The sequence below is a fragment of the Drosophila subobscura genome, chromosome O (genome assembly GCF_008121235.1).
Source record: "Drosophila subobscura isolate 14011-0131.10 chromosome O, UCBerk_Dsub_1.0, whole genome shotgun sequence".
Lineage (NCBI taxonomy): Eukaryota > Metazoa > Arthropoda > Insecta > Diptera > Drosophilidae > Drosophila > Drosophila subobscura.
The window spans coordinates 2110708-2131893 of record NC_048533.1 but is presented as its reverse complement, the minus strand read 5'-3'; the positions used below and the strand labels follow the sequence as shown (position 1 = coordinate 2131893).

Below are 21186 nucleotides of genomic sequence, written 5' to 3'. Positions count from 1 at the left end.
AGTTCACCTGCGAGTAAATGTCGGAAAGGTATATCGTGGTCAAGTCAATAAGCTAATTTTGTTGAAGTACGTATGCAGCAAACGATTTTCTCAAAATTTCTGAGCTTCCTGAAATCTATTTATAGAAATTAGGACTAACATACTTTTGCTAAAGTATGTGCTAGTTTTATATTTCAAGTAATACATATTACGAAGAAATTAAATACGAATACATAGAATATACAATTTTTTTCCCAACCAGTCAATCGGAAAATAAGATTTGAAAAAGAAGAAATTTCGTGAAAATATATTCGTCCCGAAAATCGTCTGCTTGGCTTCTGCGTACTCACACATTCAAGCGCTTTCAATTTTTAGATTTCTACGCTCTCATACGTGAGGCGGTAGGTTTTTTGGCTTTTCGTCGCACGTCGAAATTTCGCTTGCAGTCTGTCAATTCAGTGTATGAATTCTTATATTGTCTTTAGTTCAACCGATACTTGGGTGTGAGATTGGCAGATCGGCCAGTTTCGTAATGCTGTGGGAATATATCCCTTTGATCTTCAAGTACCGGGTATAAAAGATATTAATAAAAAATGGTAAGTGCTCGATATAAGAACATATGCAAGTTGTTTTTCCCAATTTATCGGACACTTAACAAACCAAAATTTGTTTTTGTGAACTGATGGACATTTTTTATCGCCCTACTCGAAGATTGTAGGGAAATCTTAGTTTTTTGATTGAAGTTTTTTTTATGAGAAGTTATGTAGATGTAAATGACAGATCATACGAAAAAATATTTTGAAATTCCGCAGATGACATTGTTATACATACATAAGGTGTGCGAAAGAAGTCACCTTACAATGCTTATGACCTGCTGTCAAATCTTCTACGTTGGGTTTAGTCTATTGTTTTTTGGGCAGAGATTCGTGCAATATATTCAACTTAATGGCAACAACAAAATTAAGAAGAAAATCCAATTTGGTTCCGTTATAATTTTTAAAAAGCTCGCGCCCCTCGTAATGCAGAGCGAAATAATTGACCTTACATTAGTAGTCGATGGCATCTTAAAAGTGCATCAGAGCTCCAAATTGATTAAAATGTTTTTCATTGTAGCTTAAATCAACATTTCAACTAAGTTTATTGTTCTAATGAGCTGTTTTAAATATAAAATTAGTTTATTTTCGATAGAGTGCCTCAAAGCCGCTATATGTCTAATGAAGTGCGTGAAAAATGTCAACTTATTGCGAAAAGGGGATTGCACTACAGCAATTTGCTAGAAAAGTTAACAAAAGCTATTTTACGATCCAAAAATTGGTAAAAGATCCTGAAAATCACGGGAAAAAACCTTGCTCGGGCCGCCCACCATTGCTGCAAAAGCGTGATAAGCGCCGTATAAAAAGCCCAGAAATTAAATAAAACCTTAGCGCAGACCAACTTTGTCACGAACTGGCTCTCTGCGTATGCAAGTATCGAGTGCAACAACTTTTGAAAGCAAATCAGAACATTTCACAATAAAAAAATCTTGTCAAATGTCAGCAGTTCCTAGACATAAAGTTGCAAATTTTGAATTTTCAAAAATCATAAGTTTAGGGTTTTGAAGTGGCCAAATGTCATCTTCAGTGATTAGAAAAAATCGAATTTAGAGGGTTCAGAGGGGTATCGGTATTACTATAGGGATATACAGGCTCCAAAACATATGAAAATGTCTCGAAGTTTCCAAGGAGGGTCCCTTATAGTGTGGGCTGTATTTGGTATTGCTGAAAAGTGTGTAAAATGTTTTGTTACTCACAAAATAAGCTCGGATACATATGTTCAACCATTGGACGAAGATCTTCTCAAATTTTGGGGAACGCATTATAAAGATTCCTAGACATTTCAACAGGATAATGCCGCGGTTCATGTGTTTATGTACACAAAACCATTTTTTGAAGAGAGAAAAATTCAGATTTTGAAGTGGCCAGCCGTTGTTCCTGATTTTAACCCAATTTAATACCATTTGTACATAATTTCCATCAAAGTGAACATGCACGGAAGACACTCTTCCACATTAAAAGAGTTAAAAAAGGATAATGTCAAGGAATGGGCGAATTTTTATACATGCTTACTTCTAGGAATGATATATTCAATGCCAGGACGCATAACATAAATTTTAAATAGCAAAAGAGGTCATATTTAAGCAATTAAATATAATTTACGAATTTTAAACTTGAGTTAATTTAAGAAACTTAAGTTCCTTTGAAATTATAAGTTCACTTATTTCGCTCTGGAAAATATTTATTTAATTCTCAAAAAACCTTCCAAGAGTATACAAATCTTTTGTTGGCATTTTTTGAATTGTTATTTTGTTGACTTTAAGGCAAAATTAAAACAAGAAAAAAATTTGAAAATTTGAAAATTTAACAAAGGTTTTTATGTTTGTAAGGTGACTTATTGCGCACACCTTATGTACATACATATATGCGTACTGACCTAGTAAACCGGGTGTAAAATTGGAGTTAGCGGCAATGACATTCCTTCCACATTGAAAGGAATATCAAATAACCATATGTATTTTTGTAAAAAATTTAATTTAATATTTATAAAGCCCGAAATTTATTTAATATCGAAACCTAAGTTTGGCTTGATGGGCGAGAAATGCTATTGAATAGTGTTATTGAGATCTTAGTTCACTTTTTTGAATTTTGAAATTGTCTTATCTTTTGTTTAAGGCTATAGAAAATCGGCATTCGATGGCCAAAGCATTGTACTCCAGAACCTTCACATGGCTTGTTATTAAGATAAATAGCTGCACAAATCCTGGAAAAGATGGTGCTCAGTTTTTAGGCGTTCTCGACATATTTGGATTTGAAAATTTTACGCACAACTCATTTGAGCAACTTTGCATAAACTATACAAATGAAAAGTTGCACAAATTCTTCAACCACTATGTATTCGCCTTAGAACAATCAATTGTGAGTATTTAAGTATTTTTTGTGATTACTAATTATTATATGTACATCGAGTTAATTGGTGTAAATGTAACACACAGGCCGATTTTTTCAGAGATCAGCTTTGGATAATTGAAAAAAACTAAAACATTTACCGCATAATTGAATCTTACCCAACACAAGTTCACACATTCATGAGCATCAAATCATTTTCTTCGCTCATAGTACCGTCCAAAAATTTCCACGCATGCACAATAAGAATTATCTTTAGTAGCTCTAATTTATAGTTCCATTAGAAGGATGAAGCTCGACTTCCTATCTTGTATTAAATTCGAAATTTCATAACATTTCTTATACGTTTTGTGCCTTTTTTTCAGTATAAGCAAGAAGATATAATATATACACATGTAGAATTTACAGATAATTCACAATGCCTGGAGCTTATTGAAAAACCCCCCAGATGTGTATTTAAGTTGCTTACGGAGCAGTGTCATATGCCCAAAGGCTCGGACTCGGCCTATTTAAATAATATGCACACGGAGTTTGAGTTTCACCCAACTTATATAAAAGGTTCTGATCGTCGTCATTGGGAAACTGAATTTGGCATAAGACACTACGCTGGTAGCGTTATTTATGCTGTTGACGGATTCGTTGACAAAAATCGAGATGTTCAGCAAGATGTTTTATTTGATTATATGAGCCGTAGCGAAGATTTATTTGTAAAGGATCTTTCCAAATATCAGGTAAGCTCTTATTTTACCTTCCTACATTTTGTTCCCCATACAAGAAAATTAACGCGTTTTAAAATATGTATGTATGTAAAAGAGTTTACACGAAACTTCGGAATCATAAAATTAAATATTAAAATTCAAAATATATAATCTCGGTACTTAAAGAGTATAGGGAGACATTGAATTCGGTACATGTATTTAGCATTCTGAAGGAAACTTTCCTGGTTTATATAAATTCTTGATCATCATTAATAACTGAGTTTGTATAGCCATATCGTCTGTTCGACCATCTTTTCGTCCGTCGTAATGAGCGCCTAGATCTCAGAGACTGTAGAAGATAAGGCAACGGAATTTTGTGGGCAGTCTCAACTATTTAATCGATACAAGAATTTAGATCACGCAGAATCTTAGTGAATCTTCTAGATACTAATTTCTATACCCGGTACTCGAAGAGTAAATAGGGTATATTGTATTTGTGGGGAATAACGGTTGTATGTAACGCACAGAAGGAAACGTTTCCGACCCCATAAAGTATATATCAGCATCAATAGACAAGTCGATAGAGCCATGTCTGTCTGTGCGTCCGTCCGTCTGTCCGTCCGTCTTGTTGAGCGCCTGGATCTCAGAGACCATGAAAGCTAGAGCCACCAAATTTGGCATCCAGACTTCTGTATGCTCACACTGTTACAAGTGCATTTCAAAAATTAGCCCCGCCCCCTTCCGCCCCCGCAAAAGGGCGAAAACTTCCCAAATCTACAAGATTTGAAAGAAAAAGAAAACTAAAAACGCCATTCCGTATGGAATGGCCATATCTATCAGATCACCAAATTGGGATCCGATTGGATCATTATTATAGCCGCAATGAAGAAATTAATTAGCAGTGGCCTAACCCACCCTGTCCAGCAGCTTTTGTTGTTTTTTCACATTCTCTCATTCACACTCTGCTTCGCGCAGTTTGTGGCCTCTGCCTCTGCCGCGTCTCTGCCCTGACTCTGCAGTGTGTTGCTCTAGGGGAGGGTGGCGAGCTAAAGGATGACAGATCCGCTAAGGTGCAGATGTAGTACTGAGTGCCGGGTGTAAATGTTGTGACGCGTAAGAAGCGTCTCACACGTCCCTTCTCGTTTATTATTAGGTCTACCCTCTTTAGGTATCTCGAAAAGTGGAGCTCTGGATTTTGAGGACATTATTTTTTTACATCAGTAACCTACAACACCTACAGTGGGGAGCAATGATGAGTACATGTTCACATTAACTGGCTTTCGTCGCCCATAACTTCTAAACGCATAATGCAAACGTTTTTGTAAATTTTTTTGTAGATATCAATCACTTTATCCTCAAAAAAATAGGCAAAACCAGAAAAATACAAATGTGAAGCTTTTAAATAGCGAAAAATAAAAAACTAAAAAAAGTCGCATGTACTCATTTATGCACTTTTAGTTGTTTTCACTTATTTAATATTTCAAAATTTTCTTATCAACAGTATGCCTGCAGATTTGATGTTAAATATTTTTTGTTTATATTCTAGTAATACTAACATCAAATTAAGACATTTCTGATAATAATCGAAGCAGGTTTAATGAATTTATCAAATAGTGCCTATGTTGTACCTGAGACAGAAGAAACAATATCTAGAAAATGTAAATATTATTGTGTAGTTCACTGAAAATGGCTATACGACAGCTAAAACTGCTAAAAAAACATAACATTAGTCAAACATTATAGTTCTGCAATACCTTCAACGACGCCTTATGCCTATATGGCCTGTATTGATGCTGATCAAGATGCGAAATTTTGTCCTGAAACAGCAAAGCCAAGGTCGCCCTAAGGCGCTAGCAGACCCAAAAGCCACACTAATAATGTCGCAAATTAGTAACAAGGACTTTCTAACCATCCCCACACCATCTTACATCTACCGGCATGTTTCATGGTTTGCTTGATATGATGTCCTTGAAGCCTTTTTTCGGTCTTACGCTAACATTACTACCACCCATATGATTATTTGGACTCATCAGACATGATAACACGTTTTCAATCATCCGTGGTCAAATTGTTATGCTAATTTGAAATTTTCGGGTTTGCTTTACCATTATTTACCTACCACGTGAAAAGTGCCGGTAGATGTAAGATGGTGTGGGGGGATGTTTTAAATGGTGGTACGATGGCCATACTTGATATAACATTGATAGTATTATGCGATAAGAGCATCCCTTGGCCTTAGAAAGTCCTTGTTTGCTTTTGCATTATGCGTTTAGAAGTTATGGGCGACGAAAGTCAGTTTATGTGAACATGTACTCATAATTGCTCCCCACTCACTGTGCCTCTAAAAAAAGCGTTAAACAAATATCAAATTTTAAAAATTCTTAAAAAAAAAGTTTTGTCATAGAAAAAAAAAGACTATCATCAAACCATTTCTAAGCCTCATACCTTTCATAAAAAGTTTGTCTGGATCGAAGCGGCAAAAGGACTAGTTCTTGATACATATCCTTACTAATTGAGCCAAAACGAACGGGTAAACATATTTAAACAATAAATATTCTCATAATACTTAAATTTTTTAAGCCAGTTTTTTTTTGCTCAAAAAATAAAATATTTTGGAGTGTTATTTTTTTTACTCATACATAATTTTGTTTTGTAATTTATAATTATCAAAAATAATTATGCCAAAAACTGAAAATTTAAACATTTTGGTGTATTTTCATTGTATATCCTTAGAAAAGTCTATTGCTCTATTTATGTATGTAATTCTTCTGTAAAACCGTCTACTTTCAATGTATGATTTTTCCAAACAAAAAAAAGGATAACAAAATTATGGTTGTTTTCTATGGCAGAATTTTTTTTGAAGAATTTTTAAAGTCCGGTCATTTTTTTAAGGGTTTTTTCAGATGTAGCAGTTTTATTTTTTATAATATTCTTCAGCCGTCTCTGTATATAGGTTTTAATGAGCAATACCTTCAACGACGCCTTATGCCTATATGGCCTGTATTGATGCTGATCAAGAAGAAAAACACTTGAAATGGTCGGAAACTTTTGCTTCTTTGCGTTTTATAACTATATACCTTCGACCACAAATTGAATATACCCCTTATCTCTCAGAGTTCTGGGTATCAAAAGATTAAATAGCCAGATGGGACAGACAAATAATTATAATACAACCGATTTCACCTTGTTCTCTGTCTCTTACTCTCTTTGTATGTATGTAAATATGTATGTATTTCCAGACAATTAATGGAAAACTAAGATTGAATATCTAGTAATTGAATACCCAGTTACAACTGGCTCTTGTTAACGGTATTTATTCACGGTACTCGAATAGGAAAACAAGCTGAAAGGTCTTGATGGTTTGAGAAGTAATGAAGATATAGCTGCAGGATAACAATATAAAATTTAAAATTTGACAAAAATAAAAAGGTCACATATGCTTGCATATCCTGACTAAGTATCTGATATAAAAGTAGCGTCGACGTTCCTTCGTTGCTTTGGTGAAAATTGTAAGCCACAAATGTATTCAAGCTAAACAAAGGCCACTGAGGAAGCTATTTGTAGGGGTTACCCCGAAAGCTCTTCCAACAAAGTTCGATATGTAAACAAGGAGGAACCGTGTGAGTCGCGTTCGAACGTGCCACTACTTTTATACCCGGTCTATAGTCAATATGTACATACATATGCTTATAGTTTTTTATAGAATTATATTTTTACATTACATTTTTCAGTTTTGCTACATCTGTCGTCTACATCTCCATCACTTCTCATATCATGCCTAATAGCTCGTATTTCTCTGCCAGAGACTCACACTGCACGAGTGTGCGAGTGAGAGTGGTGCCTACTGCAAATTAATTTCTTCATTCTGGCTATTGCCAGGGGCAATACTTACGCTAGTGGCGTAAAGGGGCGGTGCGTAATTTTAAAATACACTCCGGCCTAAGACCAAACCAAAACGATTTCTTATTAAGTATACAAAAGGTTATAGAGAAAGCTCGTGGAACCCCATTAAAACTAATAGATTACTAAATGTTCCAAATCTTGTTTTTTAGGATCCGCAGTTCCTTAACGTCATTCAAAACTATTCGACTTATCCACGGGGCTCAACTAAAACGAAATGTACAGTAAGTGATAGTTTTCGGCACCAGCTGCAATCTCTAATAGATGTTCTTCAAAGTACGAAACCATGGTAAGTTCGAGTACCTTACCATAATGTACTATGATATATTTTGAGAAGAAAAGATTGGGAACGTCGGGAGACGCTGCAAAGGCCGCCGCTCCACTTTCATACCCTTTATCTAGTTCCATCGATTAGAGAACTCAGTCTACATGAGGAAGAGTTTTGGAGACAGAGAGAGAAAGAATGCGCGTGTAATGGGTATCTTTGCCACGAGAAATGTATTTCTTCCTTCTGGCTATAAAAGTTATTTTTTATTTACGGTATTTGGAGAGTTAAAGAGAAACAGCGCCTAGTTCTCGGAGATAATAAGAGCTAGACTTCTGTAATATCACACTGTTAGTGTATTTCAAAATTTCGCCCATCCCCGTTCCGCCCATCCACAGAGAATGACCGTTTCTATCCAGAATTTGGATCAGATCACATAATTATTATAGCCTGAATGAAGAAATTAATATGCAGTGGCTTCCCCCATCCCACCCTCCAGCAACAGGACTTCAGCTTGCTTATGTGCGGTTTTGTAGAAAGAGGACGAGCTGAAACAGCGTGTTGGTGTAAAAAGTGATGTAGATGACAGATTTAGCAAAAAATGTAAAATTTAAAATTCGGAAACAGTTATAAGGTCACATGGTACTTACATATGTATGTATACATATACTTTATACTGTATATACTGTATGTCCTCGTTAATCTTTTTTTTACACCAAAATGTTCAACGCGATGGGGTTTGGTTGGAATAGGCTTCTGGGAATCCTTTGATGTAAAGGTAATATTTTGTAGAGCATATGCCAACAGATATTTCTCATTGTTAGCTTAGAGTCATTAATACATAAAATCTATGGCCCGCTACTAAAAAAAATTGAAAAAAATAAAAAATTACTTATGTTAATTAATGTTTCATATTTAATCTCTTGAATATTTACAGGTATGTTCGCTGCATCAAACCAAATTCACTGAAGATGGCAAATAATTACAATGAATCTTTAGTTCTGGATCAACTTAAATATCTTGGAGTTTTGGATATTATTCGAATCAGAAGAGAAGGATTTCCTGTTCATTTAAGCATCACAGACTTCATTTTAAAGTACAAGTGCCTAATGCAAAAAAAGTCATATGCGTGCACACGTAATTATGTGGCCGATATATTAGAAAATCTTAATGTTCCCAACACTGAATGGCAAATCGGAAAATCAAAAGTTTTTCTTCGGTCTATTGCATATGATCCTTTAGAAGAAAAACGAAAGAATTTAATTTTTAATAATGCAATCATAATACAAAAGCACTGGAAAAGGTTTTGCTGCTTCAAAACATTTTTACTTATCAAAAAGTCTGCTCTGAAAATACAACACGCATATAGAGGATGGAAGTTAAGAATTCGTTTTATCATCATGCGACGAAGTGCAATTTTAATACAAAGTCGATTACGAGGAGTTTTCGCCAGAGAGGTAAGATAGATGTGGCTTAAACCATTTGTATTCTTGGTGTATCTTTCATTTGTATCTTCAGAGGTGATTATTTTTATTTATTTATTGAATAAGTATAAAATACAAATATAAATTAAAATGAGTTTGACCGTTTGTGAGACGCTTTTATACCTGGTACTCAGTCAGTATATATGTATGTACATAGAAACATTAGAAACATTACATCACTTGTAATGAACATCACCAACACGCCATTTTTAGTAAAATGAACCCCCATAGCCGAACATAAGGAAGAGTGAGCAAGCGAGAAAGAATGACAACAATAAACAAGCCGCTGCACATTATTTTCTTCATTCTGGCTATAATAATGATCTGAGCCGATCTTAGTTCTGGGATTTGATACTCGAAGAGGGTAAATAGGGTATATTGTATTTGTGGTGGAAAAACGTAACACACAGAAGGATGCGTCCGTCCTGATGTGCGCCTAGTACTCAGAGATCATAAGAAACATAAGAACAACCAAGTTTTGCATCCAGACTTGTCTAACACATCACTGTTACAAATGTATTTCTAAATTTCGCCACACACCCTTCCGCGCACACCAAGTGGAGGGCCTGCGGCTATGTTGTTACTAGCTGCTGATAAATAAGGTCAATAATTTTACATTTATCTAGTAAATGGTCAATTAATACTATTTTTTCTGGTTTCGTATGCCTAAGAAATTCGGAAACTTTTTAATCTTTAAAGATCTTTCTTTTCCTATCCTTGAGAACGCCACAGAAACAGCGTTGTGCAGTTGTGGCCGATGCGACTGTAGAACATGTTGCTGGTTAGACTGTGGCTACTCCACTTGTATCGGTATATAAATTTGTCCCATTTTTCAGATTGTCTTGTGATTCTGATCTGTTTCGTGAGCCTTTTCATGTCATTTTCGATTTGGGAGAAAGGAGGAAGGTTTGAGAATTTGTAACTTGATTTGCAGCTTGATCTGCATACTCATTTCCTTCGATACCCTGGGGACTGGGCTTTAGCTTGGGCTGAGTTAGCTTTTTGGAAACTATGTGCAGAGCCGTGCCCAGGAATATTTGCAATATTTGAATAAAACAGTGCCCCTAAGCACTCTTTATACAGTGGCTCTAAGCTTTAATTAACCAAAGAATAGTTCAAACTTAAAAGTGGTTGATCGGAGCAGCAGAAAATACATAGTTATTAAGATAAGCAATCATCTCGTCTCGTCTATATCTAATACTTATGTGCTATTGTCGCGCTCATGTTAATCACTCCCTTTCTCAGTTCATAGAAGCGCACGCATATAAGTACTTATATGTACAGTAAGCACACTTATTATTCGTACACCAGCATCACCCTAGTTTGAACACGTATAACTTGGCGTACGGTCAACGTAAACTGAAAAAGTTAATTTTGTATCAAAGATCAACATATGTTATTTATAAAAAAAGTTTTTAATTTTATTCCATGGTATCCTTTTTGTGCCTAATGTTTCACCTGTGTTGTGGCACCTGTGGAGCTGTACGAATGGCCTTATTTAATGGAAATATGAAAATGGGTGCATCCATGTGTTATTCCATTTGGTCATAATTCGAAGTCAAACTTGAACCAACCAAAAATGTTTGGATAAAATCTAGATCGTTTAAAACCGCAACTAGCTGAACATTTTTTTATAAACATATAGTAGATATGTTGATCTTTGATACAAAAGGTTTCAGTTTACGTTGACCGTACGCCAAGTTATACGCGTTCAAACTAGGGTGATGCTGGTGTACGAATAATATGCGTGCTCACTCTACATATGCATGTATGTATGGACCCTTCGTACTGTTTATATTGAAGTGTATCGCCCTTTTCTCGAAGCAGTCTAGATAACACTACTCGACACGATTTTTCCGCTTCGATCCAAACCAACTTTTTATGAAAGATATGGGGCTTAGAGATGGTTGGATGATAATATTTTTTTTTTCTATGCCAGAACTTTTTTTTACAAAATTTTTAAAATCTTGTATTTTTTTAACGAATTTTTTAGAGGTATCGCCTTTTTTTCCCATAAGTTAAATATCTTACATTTGGTTGTAATGACCTCAGCTTTTATATAAAGCTATTGAGCTTTCTATAATGTGTTCCCATACACTTTGTGGTTTTAGCTCACCGTTTGAAAAATATTAAGCTTTAAAATGTAAAAAATATGATTTTTGTGATGTATTTTTTAAGAAATTTTGATCTAAAAAACGCAAGAAAAGTCGAAAAAAAAATTAAATCCTCTGGTCACTAATGTTTCATGTTCAGGAGCATTAATTGGGCGTCGTTTAAGGTATTGCTTATAAAAATCTATGGAGAGACGGATGCGCTAACATTGTTCAACCAACCCCAAAATACGTGTTTTTCCGATACATTTCAGGATTTTTTTTTTGTAATTTCCGGTATTTTTGTAGTATATTTCGAGTATTAAAACCATACTCTGGAAGTTGGGCGCGCAACCCTCCAAGTCGTACTTCTTTTTAGGGTTTTTCGACTTTTTCTGAGTTTTTTAAGTCAAAATTTCTTAAAAATTAACCTTTTTGCAATTTAAAGCCGTGAAGCTAAACCCACAAAGTTTGAAGGTATACATTATAGATGTATTTATCTGCTTTATAAAATGGCAAAGATCACTACAACCAGGTGTAAGATACTTCAGCTATGTGAAAAAAAGAAGCGCTACCTCTAGTAAAAACCGTTACAAACAAATACCAGAATTTAAAAATTCTTCAAAAAAAGTTCTGCCATAGAAAAGAAACCATAATTATTTAAAAAATTGTAAAGCCCTCAGTTTATCAGAAAAAGTCGGTTTGTTTCGAAGCGGGAAAAAAGTTCGATTTTGTCGAATCCGAATCGTAGTTCACGGCCACGGCCTCTTAAATTGTATTTAAATCAGCGAACAACAAACTAATATTTTAAAATCTAGCTACGGAGAATATTCGTCGTAAATGCGCAGAGTTGCCGAAAAAGCTTGGTAACTTCCAACAGGGGTATAACTTATGAAACGTCTAACTCACTACCTAAAATCAAATGTATACTTATCGATAGCCAAATACTTAAAGTTCAACAAAACCAATATACAATTACGTATAGACTGAAAAGTTGGATAAACAATAAGAGGAACTCAAATCAAATGAGTATTCAGGTAGAAGGTAAAATTGAAACAAAAATTTGATTCTGGAATCTGGTTCAAATAAGGTGTGAGATGAGATGAGGCTTTTTTTTGTTTTTTTAACTGTAAAAACTGTAAGTTATAATTATAATTAATAAACTATAATTACAAAACATTTTTAAAAATAAATAAAGTTGGTTTTATTCAAGTTTGGGTTAATTATTGAGTAATTCATTGCTTAATTCACAGGTAGCACTTTCGTTATCTGAATTATTTGTATAAGTTTTCTGATTGTAAACAATATTGTAAAGTATTGTATTCACTGCTTAATTCACAGGTAGCAGCTGCGTTAAGGGAAATGCGACGTGTGGATGAGGAAATGAAACGCCGTGATCAAATATTTGATAAAGTTTCTGAAGTTCACTTAGATGCTATTGCAGACTGTGAGAGGTATTTATGAGTGCCTGTATAATACTACTTTTTCAAAACATATTTATTGTAACGAGAGCGATGCCATGCCGGATCAACAGCTCAAAAAAATCATTTCTCTAGCTAATAAAATCTAGCATCGGTCCCCCCGTTTTTTTTTTTTTGCAAACTATACACCAAAATTGCTAAGCTCCTCCGGATCAGACCACATCGGCTTGACCGATGTATATTTCTGATCGTTTGAAAGAGTCTGTTATGGTAGCAGTGGAAATATTGTCGTAGAAAAATGTTACTATTTCAAGAGTCACTATTCTTAGCAACCTATTACTTTTATTACTTATTTGAAAATGGAAAAGATTGATATCAATTCTGCAAATAAATGGGTTACGTTGGCTATTGAGGAGCTGCAAGTTAAAATTGGCACAGATTCAAAAATTTTGAAATTCACTTTTGTATGCAGAAAGCACAATTTTGGATCCTCTTCGTAAAGTTCGCTTTTTTCGATCAATCTTTGAATCTTTGAAAACCAAAGTGATTAAAAATAATTTTGACATCCCAACGGCAACTGAAAAGTCTGATATCAACGTGGTGGAGGAGGAAACTGGAAACAATTTCTTGTGGGAGGAGTACGACATCTTATTTAAATAGTCATCGAAACCAACTGAACATCTGCGTGAGTTTGTTCACTAAAGTGAGAAATGTTTAGACAGCTATGTCTGTCTTCCTGTATTTTTCAATTGAGAGAGACCGCGATTTTTATCCGCATTTTTATACCCGGTACTCGAAGAGTAAATAGGGTATATTGTATTTGTGCACAAAGAATGTATGTAACGCACAGAAGGAAACGTCTCCGACCCCATAAAGTATATATATTCTTAATCAGCATCAATAGCCGAGTCGATTGAGCCATGTCTGTCTGCCCGTCCGTCTGTCCGTCTGTATGTCTGTCCGTCCGTCTTGTTGAGCGCCTGGATCTCAGAGACTATTAAAGCTAGAGCCTCCATTTATTTTGCATCCATACTTCTGTATGCTCACACTGTTACAAGTGTATTTCACACTGTTACCGCCAAAGAGCGAAAACCTCCCAAATCTACAATTTTGAAGATAAAAGAAAACTCAAAACGACATTCCGTAGGGATGTCCAATAGAGATCGTGGATGTGTGTAACGCAGAGAAGAAACGTTCCCGACCCCATAAAGTATATATATTCTCTATCAGCATCACTAGCCGTGAAAGAATTTTAAAACTCTGCTATTTTTTCTTAACGCTTTGTTAGAGGTAGCGATTATTTTTTTCATATAAATTAAACCATTTCTAAGCCCCATATCTTTCAGAAAAAGTTAGTCTGGATCGAAGCAAACTGCTATCGAAAATTATTACAAGCATCAAAAGTACTTTCGCGATCTTTGGAAATGCTCATATATTACATATGTTGTATATTAATTTACCACTGTATTACCTATTGGAAAATAAGAGAAAACTATACGATCTTTCAAATTCTTTATTTATTTTTCAGGATGGTGCAAAACGAAATCAATGTATTGGCCAACATGACCGAAAATATAGATTTACCTACGTTGGTCGATAATAATGCTCCCGAAAAGGTTTCAACAGAAATGTCAAACTTGCAAGACACCGTTGATTTAGACAATATTTTCGCCTTTTTAAGTGAAGTTACAGAGAATACGCCCCCAAACCCACTCATCGAGGAAATAAATAACAAAATGAATCACCTAGTTCAAGATCTTGACGAAGAAGTAAGTAAAAATATCTGTTCCTACCCTACCTACCCTTCCTACCCCTACCACCTTGTCTGTCAATCGCTCAAGAAAGAAATTTTTTTTTTTCCTAGTTCAACAAAAAAGATAACCCTACTCGACAAAAGCAAACTTTTTTTTTCCTCAAGGAACCACAACGACTTTTTCTGATAAATTTGGTGCAGTAAAATATTTTAATGAACCATGGTTTTTTATACCCGGTACTCGAAGAGTAAATAGGGTATATTGTATTTGTGCGGATAACGGTTGTATGTAACGCACAGAAGGAAACGTTTCCGACCCCATAAAGTATATATATTCTTGATCAGCATCAATAGCCGAGTCGATTGAGCCATGTCTGTCTGTCCGTCCGTCCGTCTGTCCGTCTTGTTTGTCGGCTAGTTCTCAGAGACTATAAGAGCTAGAGCCACCAAATTTTGGCACCAGACTGCTGTATGCTCACACTGAAACCAGAGTATTTCAAAAATGAGCCCCGCCCCCTTCCGCCCCCGCAAAATGGCGAAAACCACCCAAAATTTTAAAGATAACAGAAAACTAAAAACGCCATTCCGTAGGGAATGACCATATCTATCAGATCCCCAAATTGGGATCCGATTGGATCATTATTATAGCCACAATGGATAAATTAATTTTCAGTGGCCAAACCCACCCCGTCCCGCAGCATTCACACTCTGCTTCGCGCTGTTTATGGCCTGGCCCCTGACACGTCACTGCCTCTGCCTCTGCCGCTGCCTCTGCCGCGACTCTGCAGTGTGTGTTTCTAGGGGAGGGTGGCGAGCTAAAGGAGCGTGTTGGCGTGAGTAGAGTTGTTGATGTAGATGACAGATGAAGAAAAAATGTAAAATTTGACAAATAACCGCTAAAGTGCAGATGTAGTACTGAGTGCCGGGTATAAAAGTTGTGACGCGTAAGAAGCGTCTCACACATTCCTTCTCGTTTTACCTTTACCTTATTTACGTTACGTTTTGTCTCTCGACTGGCATGTGTTGAGAGTGATTTTCATCTCATATTTTTCACTAAATCATCGTAAAAGTTAAGATATCTCGGTTTCTTTTTTGTAATTTTAGATAGAAGTTTGTATGCAAAAGGAGTCAGCTCTTATTGAACGAGAGCAAGGAAAATCCATAACTGCCAAAGGCGTTCCATCGCTTCCAGAACCAACAATGCCACCACCGCCCCCACCTGTAACGAAAAACGAAATAAATATTCCTAAACAGGAATTAAAACCTGAGCCGATATATGAAGCAATAAAACCTGCTGATTTAGGAACTGCCGCTAGCAATCTAACAAATTCGACGAACTCGACAAAAAATGACCTACATATGCTTGGCGGTCAATCAAATAAAGAAAGAAAGAAGGAGATTAGTAAACCTTCTTCACCTTTATTGGTTAAATTTCATGTTGGCGATGAACGAGAACAAAGAAGAAAGCAAAGAGTGGAAAAGAAACTTCAAGAGCTTCACTGCAATGGGGAAAGTCAAAAAGAGATATTTGGCGATGATTCCCATTACAATATGGCAGAATTTGCTGAAAATTATTTCAATCAACATGAACTTTTACATGATGGCACGCTAATGTCTACATTAACTCGAAAAGGGAAAAAAAATGTAGACACAATTCCTAAAAGTGAAATGATCGTATTTTCTAAATCTGACAAAATTCCTACATCACATATTCATATGTTTGATCCAGAAAATGTTGTACTGGCCTGTAATATTTTTCGAGTAAGTACATTCCTTTTTTAAAATTTATTTTAAGTTGTTGATATCCAACAACTTCGAGTATAAGCTGAAAATGACATGCAAAAAGAAACAAAATTTGACTAACGCCTGGTATCCAACACCGCCAGAACATATGTACATATATTTCTGACTAGCTTCATATAAAACATTCAGAAATGTGGTGAGAAGCAGCGTTACTGGTCTTATACCCTGTACTGTGTCCTTACGATTTTTATCGAATTTTAAATTATAAATACATCTGTCATATACATCTACATCACTTCACACACCAACACAGGCTTTTCGCTGATCCCCCTCCAACAAAGCCGCACAGTGCACGAGGCAAAGATATCGAGATCGAGAGAGAATGATCAAGAATATAATGAGATGCTGGAGGGGATAGGGGCTACTACAAAAAAATGTCTTCAATCTCGCTATAATAATCCGACCAGATCTGGTAGACAAGGCATTCTCTACGAAACTGAGTGTTTTTCGAATCCTCCGAATTGTGTGAGCCACAGATTCTCAGAGATATTTTGAAATACACGTGTAACAGTGTGATATCACAGCAGTCTGTATGCGTTACATACATACATCACTTCGACCACAAATCTAATAATACACCCCTAACTAATTGAGTACTGGGTATAACACTAACCGACCCGATTTTCCTTCATGGAAATAAACCAACTATGTCAGAACCAACTATGCACTCCTTTTTAAAGAATTAAAAAAAAACTAGTTTTTTAAGGATAGCTCTTATGTTTTTTCACAGAACTTAAGTATCTTACAACTTTGTACAGGTACAGTTTAAAAGTTGTGACGCCTACGAAACGTCTCACAAACGTTACTACTCGTTAGATTCCAAAATTGTGGATATGAGAGATTTTGGGCCTTTTTTGGGTCAGCAGGGGGTGAAATTTTGAAATACACTTGTATCAGTGTGTTATCATAGCAGTCTGGATGCAAAATTCGGTGGTTCTAGCTCTTATAGTCTCTGATTACTAGCCGAAAAACAAGACGGACGGACGGACCGACGGACGGACGGACAGACAGAAATTCACACGGCTATTGATGCTGATCAAGAATATATATACTTTGAGGGCCGGAAACGTTTCCTTCTGTGCGTTACATACATCCACTTTCGAGCAGAAATACAGTGTACCCTATTTACTCTTCGAGTACCGGGTATAAAAATATACACACAGATGTTAGCTAACTTGATCAAAAACACTAAAATCACCATTACAAATTAATGAGTTGTTACATGAAGATGAAAAACTGATCACATCCTATTCGCAGAACTACTTAGGTTTTTAGGTTATGTTGATGCAGTTGTCGAGATTGCCACAATCCCGACTTACTTAGGCCGGTTTCGGCCCGTTGTGATTCCGCTTGGATCCACTCCTCTTCTCCTCCCGCCTTGCACGGAGTCAGCAGTGGTCCCATTCCGATGCCCTTACAAAGTTTGCTATCTTCCCAGGAAGAAATGAAATGTCGTTTAGAAAAGGTGAGCCCAGATATCTTAGCCTTCTTCTACTAAGAGCCGGACAAGAGCAGAACAGATGTTCCACTGTCTCCAGAAGTCGGGGGGCACCAAGCCTATTTGCGTGGTTGCCTATTAGCTAATGCCATGTGATGGAGCAAGAGACAACGCTGCACCGTTTGTCGAGTGGTGCGACATCTTGGAACCATTTGCCATCTTTGTGCGATTGCAGAGTATAATACTTTTATGATGAGCTTACAAGGCCATTCGCATACGGATTTCCTCCTTATCTTGGTTAAGGGGGAGTTTAGTGCCGGATCTGGCCAAGTCGTCTGCTATGCAGATTTTCCAATTTTGATGCATCTGTAAAGATGTGTATGGCCCCCTTTGGGCCAGGTGGGCCCTCGTGCCATTCCTCTCTGCGGGGGATAATAGCCTCAAAGGGGGTTGCTGTGTACTCCCTGGGAACGCAATAGTCCGTTGAACTAAACGTGGGTTCGTGCAACAGCCAGGTCCGATGACTTTTTTGCAAGTGTATAGGGCCATTGTAGCCTTCGTCTCTCTTTTATTTTGTATTTAGGTTCCAGTTTAGCGTCTTATCTATTACCATCCTAAGGTTGCTTTGACCAGCAGGGGGGTTTCTTTCTCCCTCTATGTTTAATGGAAGGACACGCAACCTTTAAGGCTTTGTTGCATGCCTCCGTGACTCGATTTACAAAACTTTTTAGGTCGTCTTGTGTATTAGGGCATGTTGGTGCTGTTGGGGAGAGAAGTTCTTCTACCCTTGATCGATTACTATTACTACTAGTAGTAGTAATAGGTTATGGAACACTAGGGTAAGGTGTATGGCCTCCTGTCGGATCTTTATAATGAATGTGGGGTCTTTGCCCTGATTATGAATTTAGGATGAAGCTGAAAAGTTACTCACCCATTAAATTTGTGTCAGAGCTCCCCCATTGAGTGTGGTGAGCGTTGGCGTCGCAGTCTATCAGGAGACCTGTAATTGACCTCTCGATGACGATGGGTTTCTTGCGAATGAGGTCGCTGGGAGGGTCGCTTTTCTCGTGAGCCATCTAGGACGACACTACTCTGTAGTGTGTCCCTTGCAGCTCTAGCTCTTTATATGCTTTCTAGCTGGTATGCAGGTGCACATTTCACCTTTATTCGGCGCTAAAACCAGCTTGTTGTCCTTCGGCTCTAATCCACACCTTTGTCTCCTACCACCCAAGGCTCCTGGATTAGGACTAGTTCGACTCCGCTCGCTTCCAAGCAGAGTGTGAGAGCAGCAGTTGCAGCTTTACAGTGGTGGAGATTTATCTGAAGAAGCCTCAGAGGGATACTTACGATACTCCACCGCTGTACTGTCGGCGTCCGACGCGTCGGATCTCTCATTTCGGCACATCGCCTCGAGTTCGAGCATCAGCTCCGTGTCCGTGGAATCGCCTTCAAGGGCCAACTCCAGCTCGTTGTCGGGTGCTTCGATCTCCGAGGCAGCACCTTGCTTGACTGGGGTATCGACAGGACGCGCCCGGCCGCTGCATCCGAATTGTACACCTTTATGGTGACTGAGCTAAGCCCGAAGTTGAGCTCTCCTTTAGCTTTCACTTTAACGACCTTCCAATCTGCCATTCGAAGGTTCGGATTGCATAGCAGCAGCATTTTGAGGATGCGTTCTGTCTCTTTCAAAGAGGCCGGCACCCAAATTATCGCCCTTGGTCTACTGGGCACCTCACTCCAGTGGACTGCGACCAGCTTCGCCCCTGGGTAGACTTCTCCGACATGTGCTACCGCTGCTTTGTATAGCTGCACGGAGCGCTCGTCCGAATGACAGGTTCGGCACTATCCTGGATCGCTTTGTCGCTGGTCCGCCCGCTGGCTGTCCGGGACTGCCTACTTAGACCTACTTAATATGCAACAAACATTTTATAAGAATCGGTCGAAGAGTTCACCTACGAACGCGGTAGTAGTACGAACGAGAGTAGTACAAACGATTAAGCTTTAAAAATTAACTTATAACGATTTTTTTCTTTTTAGGAACTGTGGAAATATATGCGTGGTGAGCTCAATGCAGAGAGAGAGCTTCAAATTATTCAGTATATTATTGGATTGGGCATTGAAAGAGAAGATATACGTGACGAAATATTCGTACAATGCATTCGACAATCCACAAATAATCCAAATGTAGAATGGACTGATCGAATATGGTTGCTAATGTGTCTATTAATTGTCGCTTTTCAGCCAAGTAAATTGTTATTCAGGTAATTTAATATTTTCTGAAGTAAAACGTTTTTATAACACTCCAACGCTTACGTTTGTGTTTCTCAGTGAGGAAACAAGCTGATCAACATTTTTGCATTTCAAAGCTTAATATTTTTCAACCGGTAAGCTAAAACCAAAACGTGTGGGTATACATTATAGATGCATTTGTCAGCTTTATGGAATAGCTAACTTCATTTAAACCAGATATAAGATACTTAAGTTGTGTGAAAAAAACTAGCGCTACCACTAAAAAGACCGTTACAAGTAAATACCAGACTTTTATATTTCTTAAATTCTGCCATAGAAAAACAAACATAATTCTTTAAAAAAAATTAAATACCTCATTCTATCAGAAAAAGTCGGTTTAGTTCCTTCCGGAAAAAAGTACGATTTTGTCTAGTGGTGTTAGCTGTTCATAATGGTAAAGTTTTACCTCTGAAAAAATCATGCAGTAAAATACCGGTTTTTAGAAATTCTTAAAACAAAAATGCAACCATAAAAACATTATACACGGTACTCCGTAGAACATCTGTACCTTAACGTTTTTTTTTTAATTTTTCTACATCTTTCATCAACATCTACATCACTTCTCACTTCTTCACCCCCTCACCTAGAACCGCACACTGCAGAGGCACTGCAGAGGCAGATGCCGCACACTTCAGAAGCAGAGTGTGAATGAGAGAATGTGCAAAAAACAGATAAAAGCTGCGGGACGGGGTTAAGCCACTGGAAATTAATTTCTTTATTCTGGCTATAATAATGATCCAATCTGATCCCAATTCGGTGATCTGATAGATATGGTAATTCCCTACGGAATGGCGTTTTTAGTTTTCTCGTATCTTCAAAATTGTGAATACCGCAGATTTTTCGCAATTTGCGGGGTCGGGGCTCATTTTTGAAATACACTTGTAACAGTGCGAGCATAAAGAAGTCTGGATCCAAATTTGGTGGCTCTAGCTTTTATAGTCTCTGAGATCCAGGCGCTCATTAGGACGGACAGACGGACATGGCTCAATCGACTCGGCTATTGATGCTGATCAAGAGTAAATGGAGTCGGAAACGTTTCCTTCTGTGCATACAACCTGTGTTACAATTCTGTGTTACATACAACCGTTATTCCCCACAAATACAATATACCCTATTTACTCTGAGTA

At 37.1% G+C, this 21186-nt stretch overlaps 1 protein-coding gene across 4 annotated transcripts in view; it reads left to right on the top strand.

The window, feature by feature from the left end:
* Positions 1–21186, top strand: part of LOC117896379 (unconventional myosin-VIIa) — a 46435-nt gene that overhangs the window by 15334 nt on the left and 9915 nt on the right. For 2 of the 4 annotated variants that reach the window (XM_034804657.1, XM_034804656.1), the window contains exons 7-14: positions 2688–2930; positions 3284–3649; positions 7669–7805; positions 8719–9238; positions 12697–12809; positions 14305–14545; positions 15634–16290; positions 19808–20031. In XM_034804657.1, the coding sequence (XP_034660548.1) occupies positions 2688–2930; positions 3284–3649; positions 7669–7805; positions 8719–9238; positions 12697–12809; positions 14305–14545; positions 15634–16290; positions 19808–20031 (2501 nt within the window). Of the gene's footprint in view, positions 1–2687; positions 2931–3283; positions 3650–7668; positions 7806–8718; positions 9239–12696; positions 12810–14304; positions 14546–15633; positions 16291–19807; positions 20032–21186 lie in introns of those variants that run through there. The other 2 variants (XM_034804658.1, XM_034804659.1) reach the window with 2 other exon arrangements.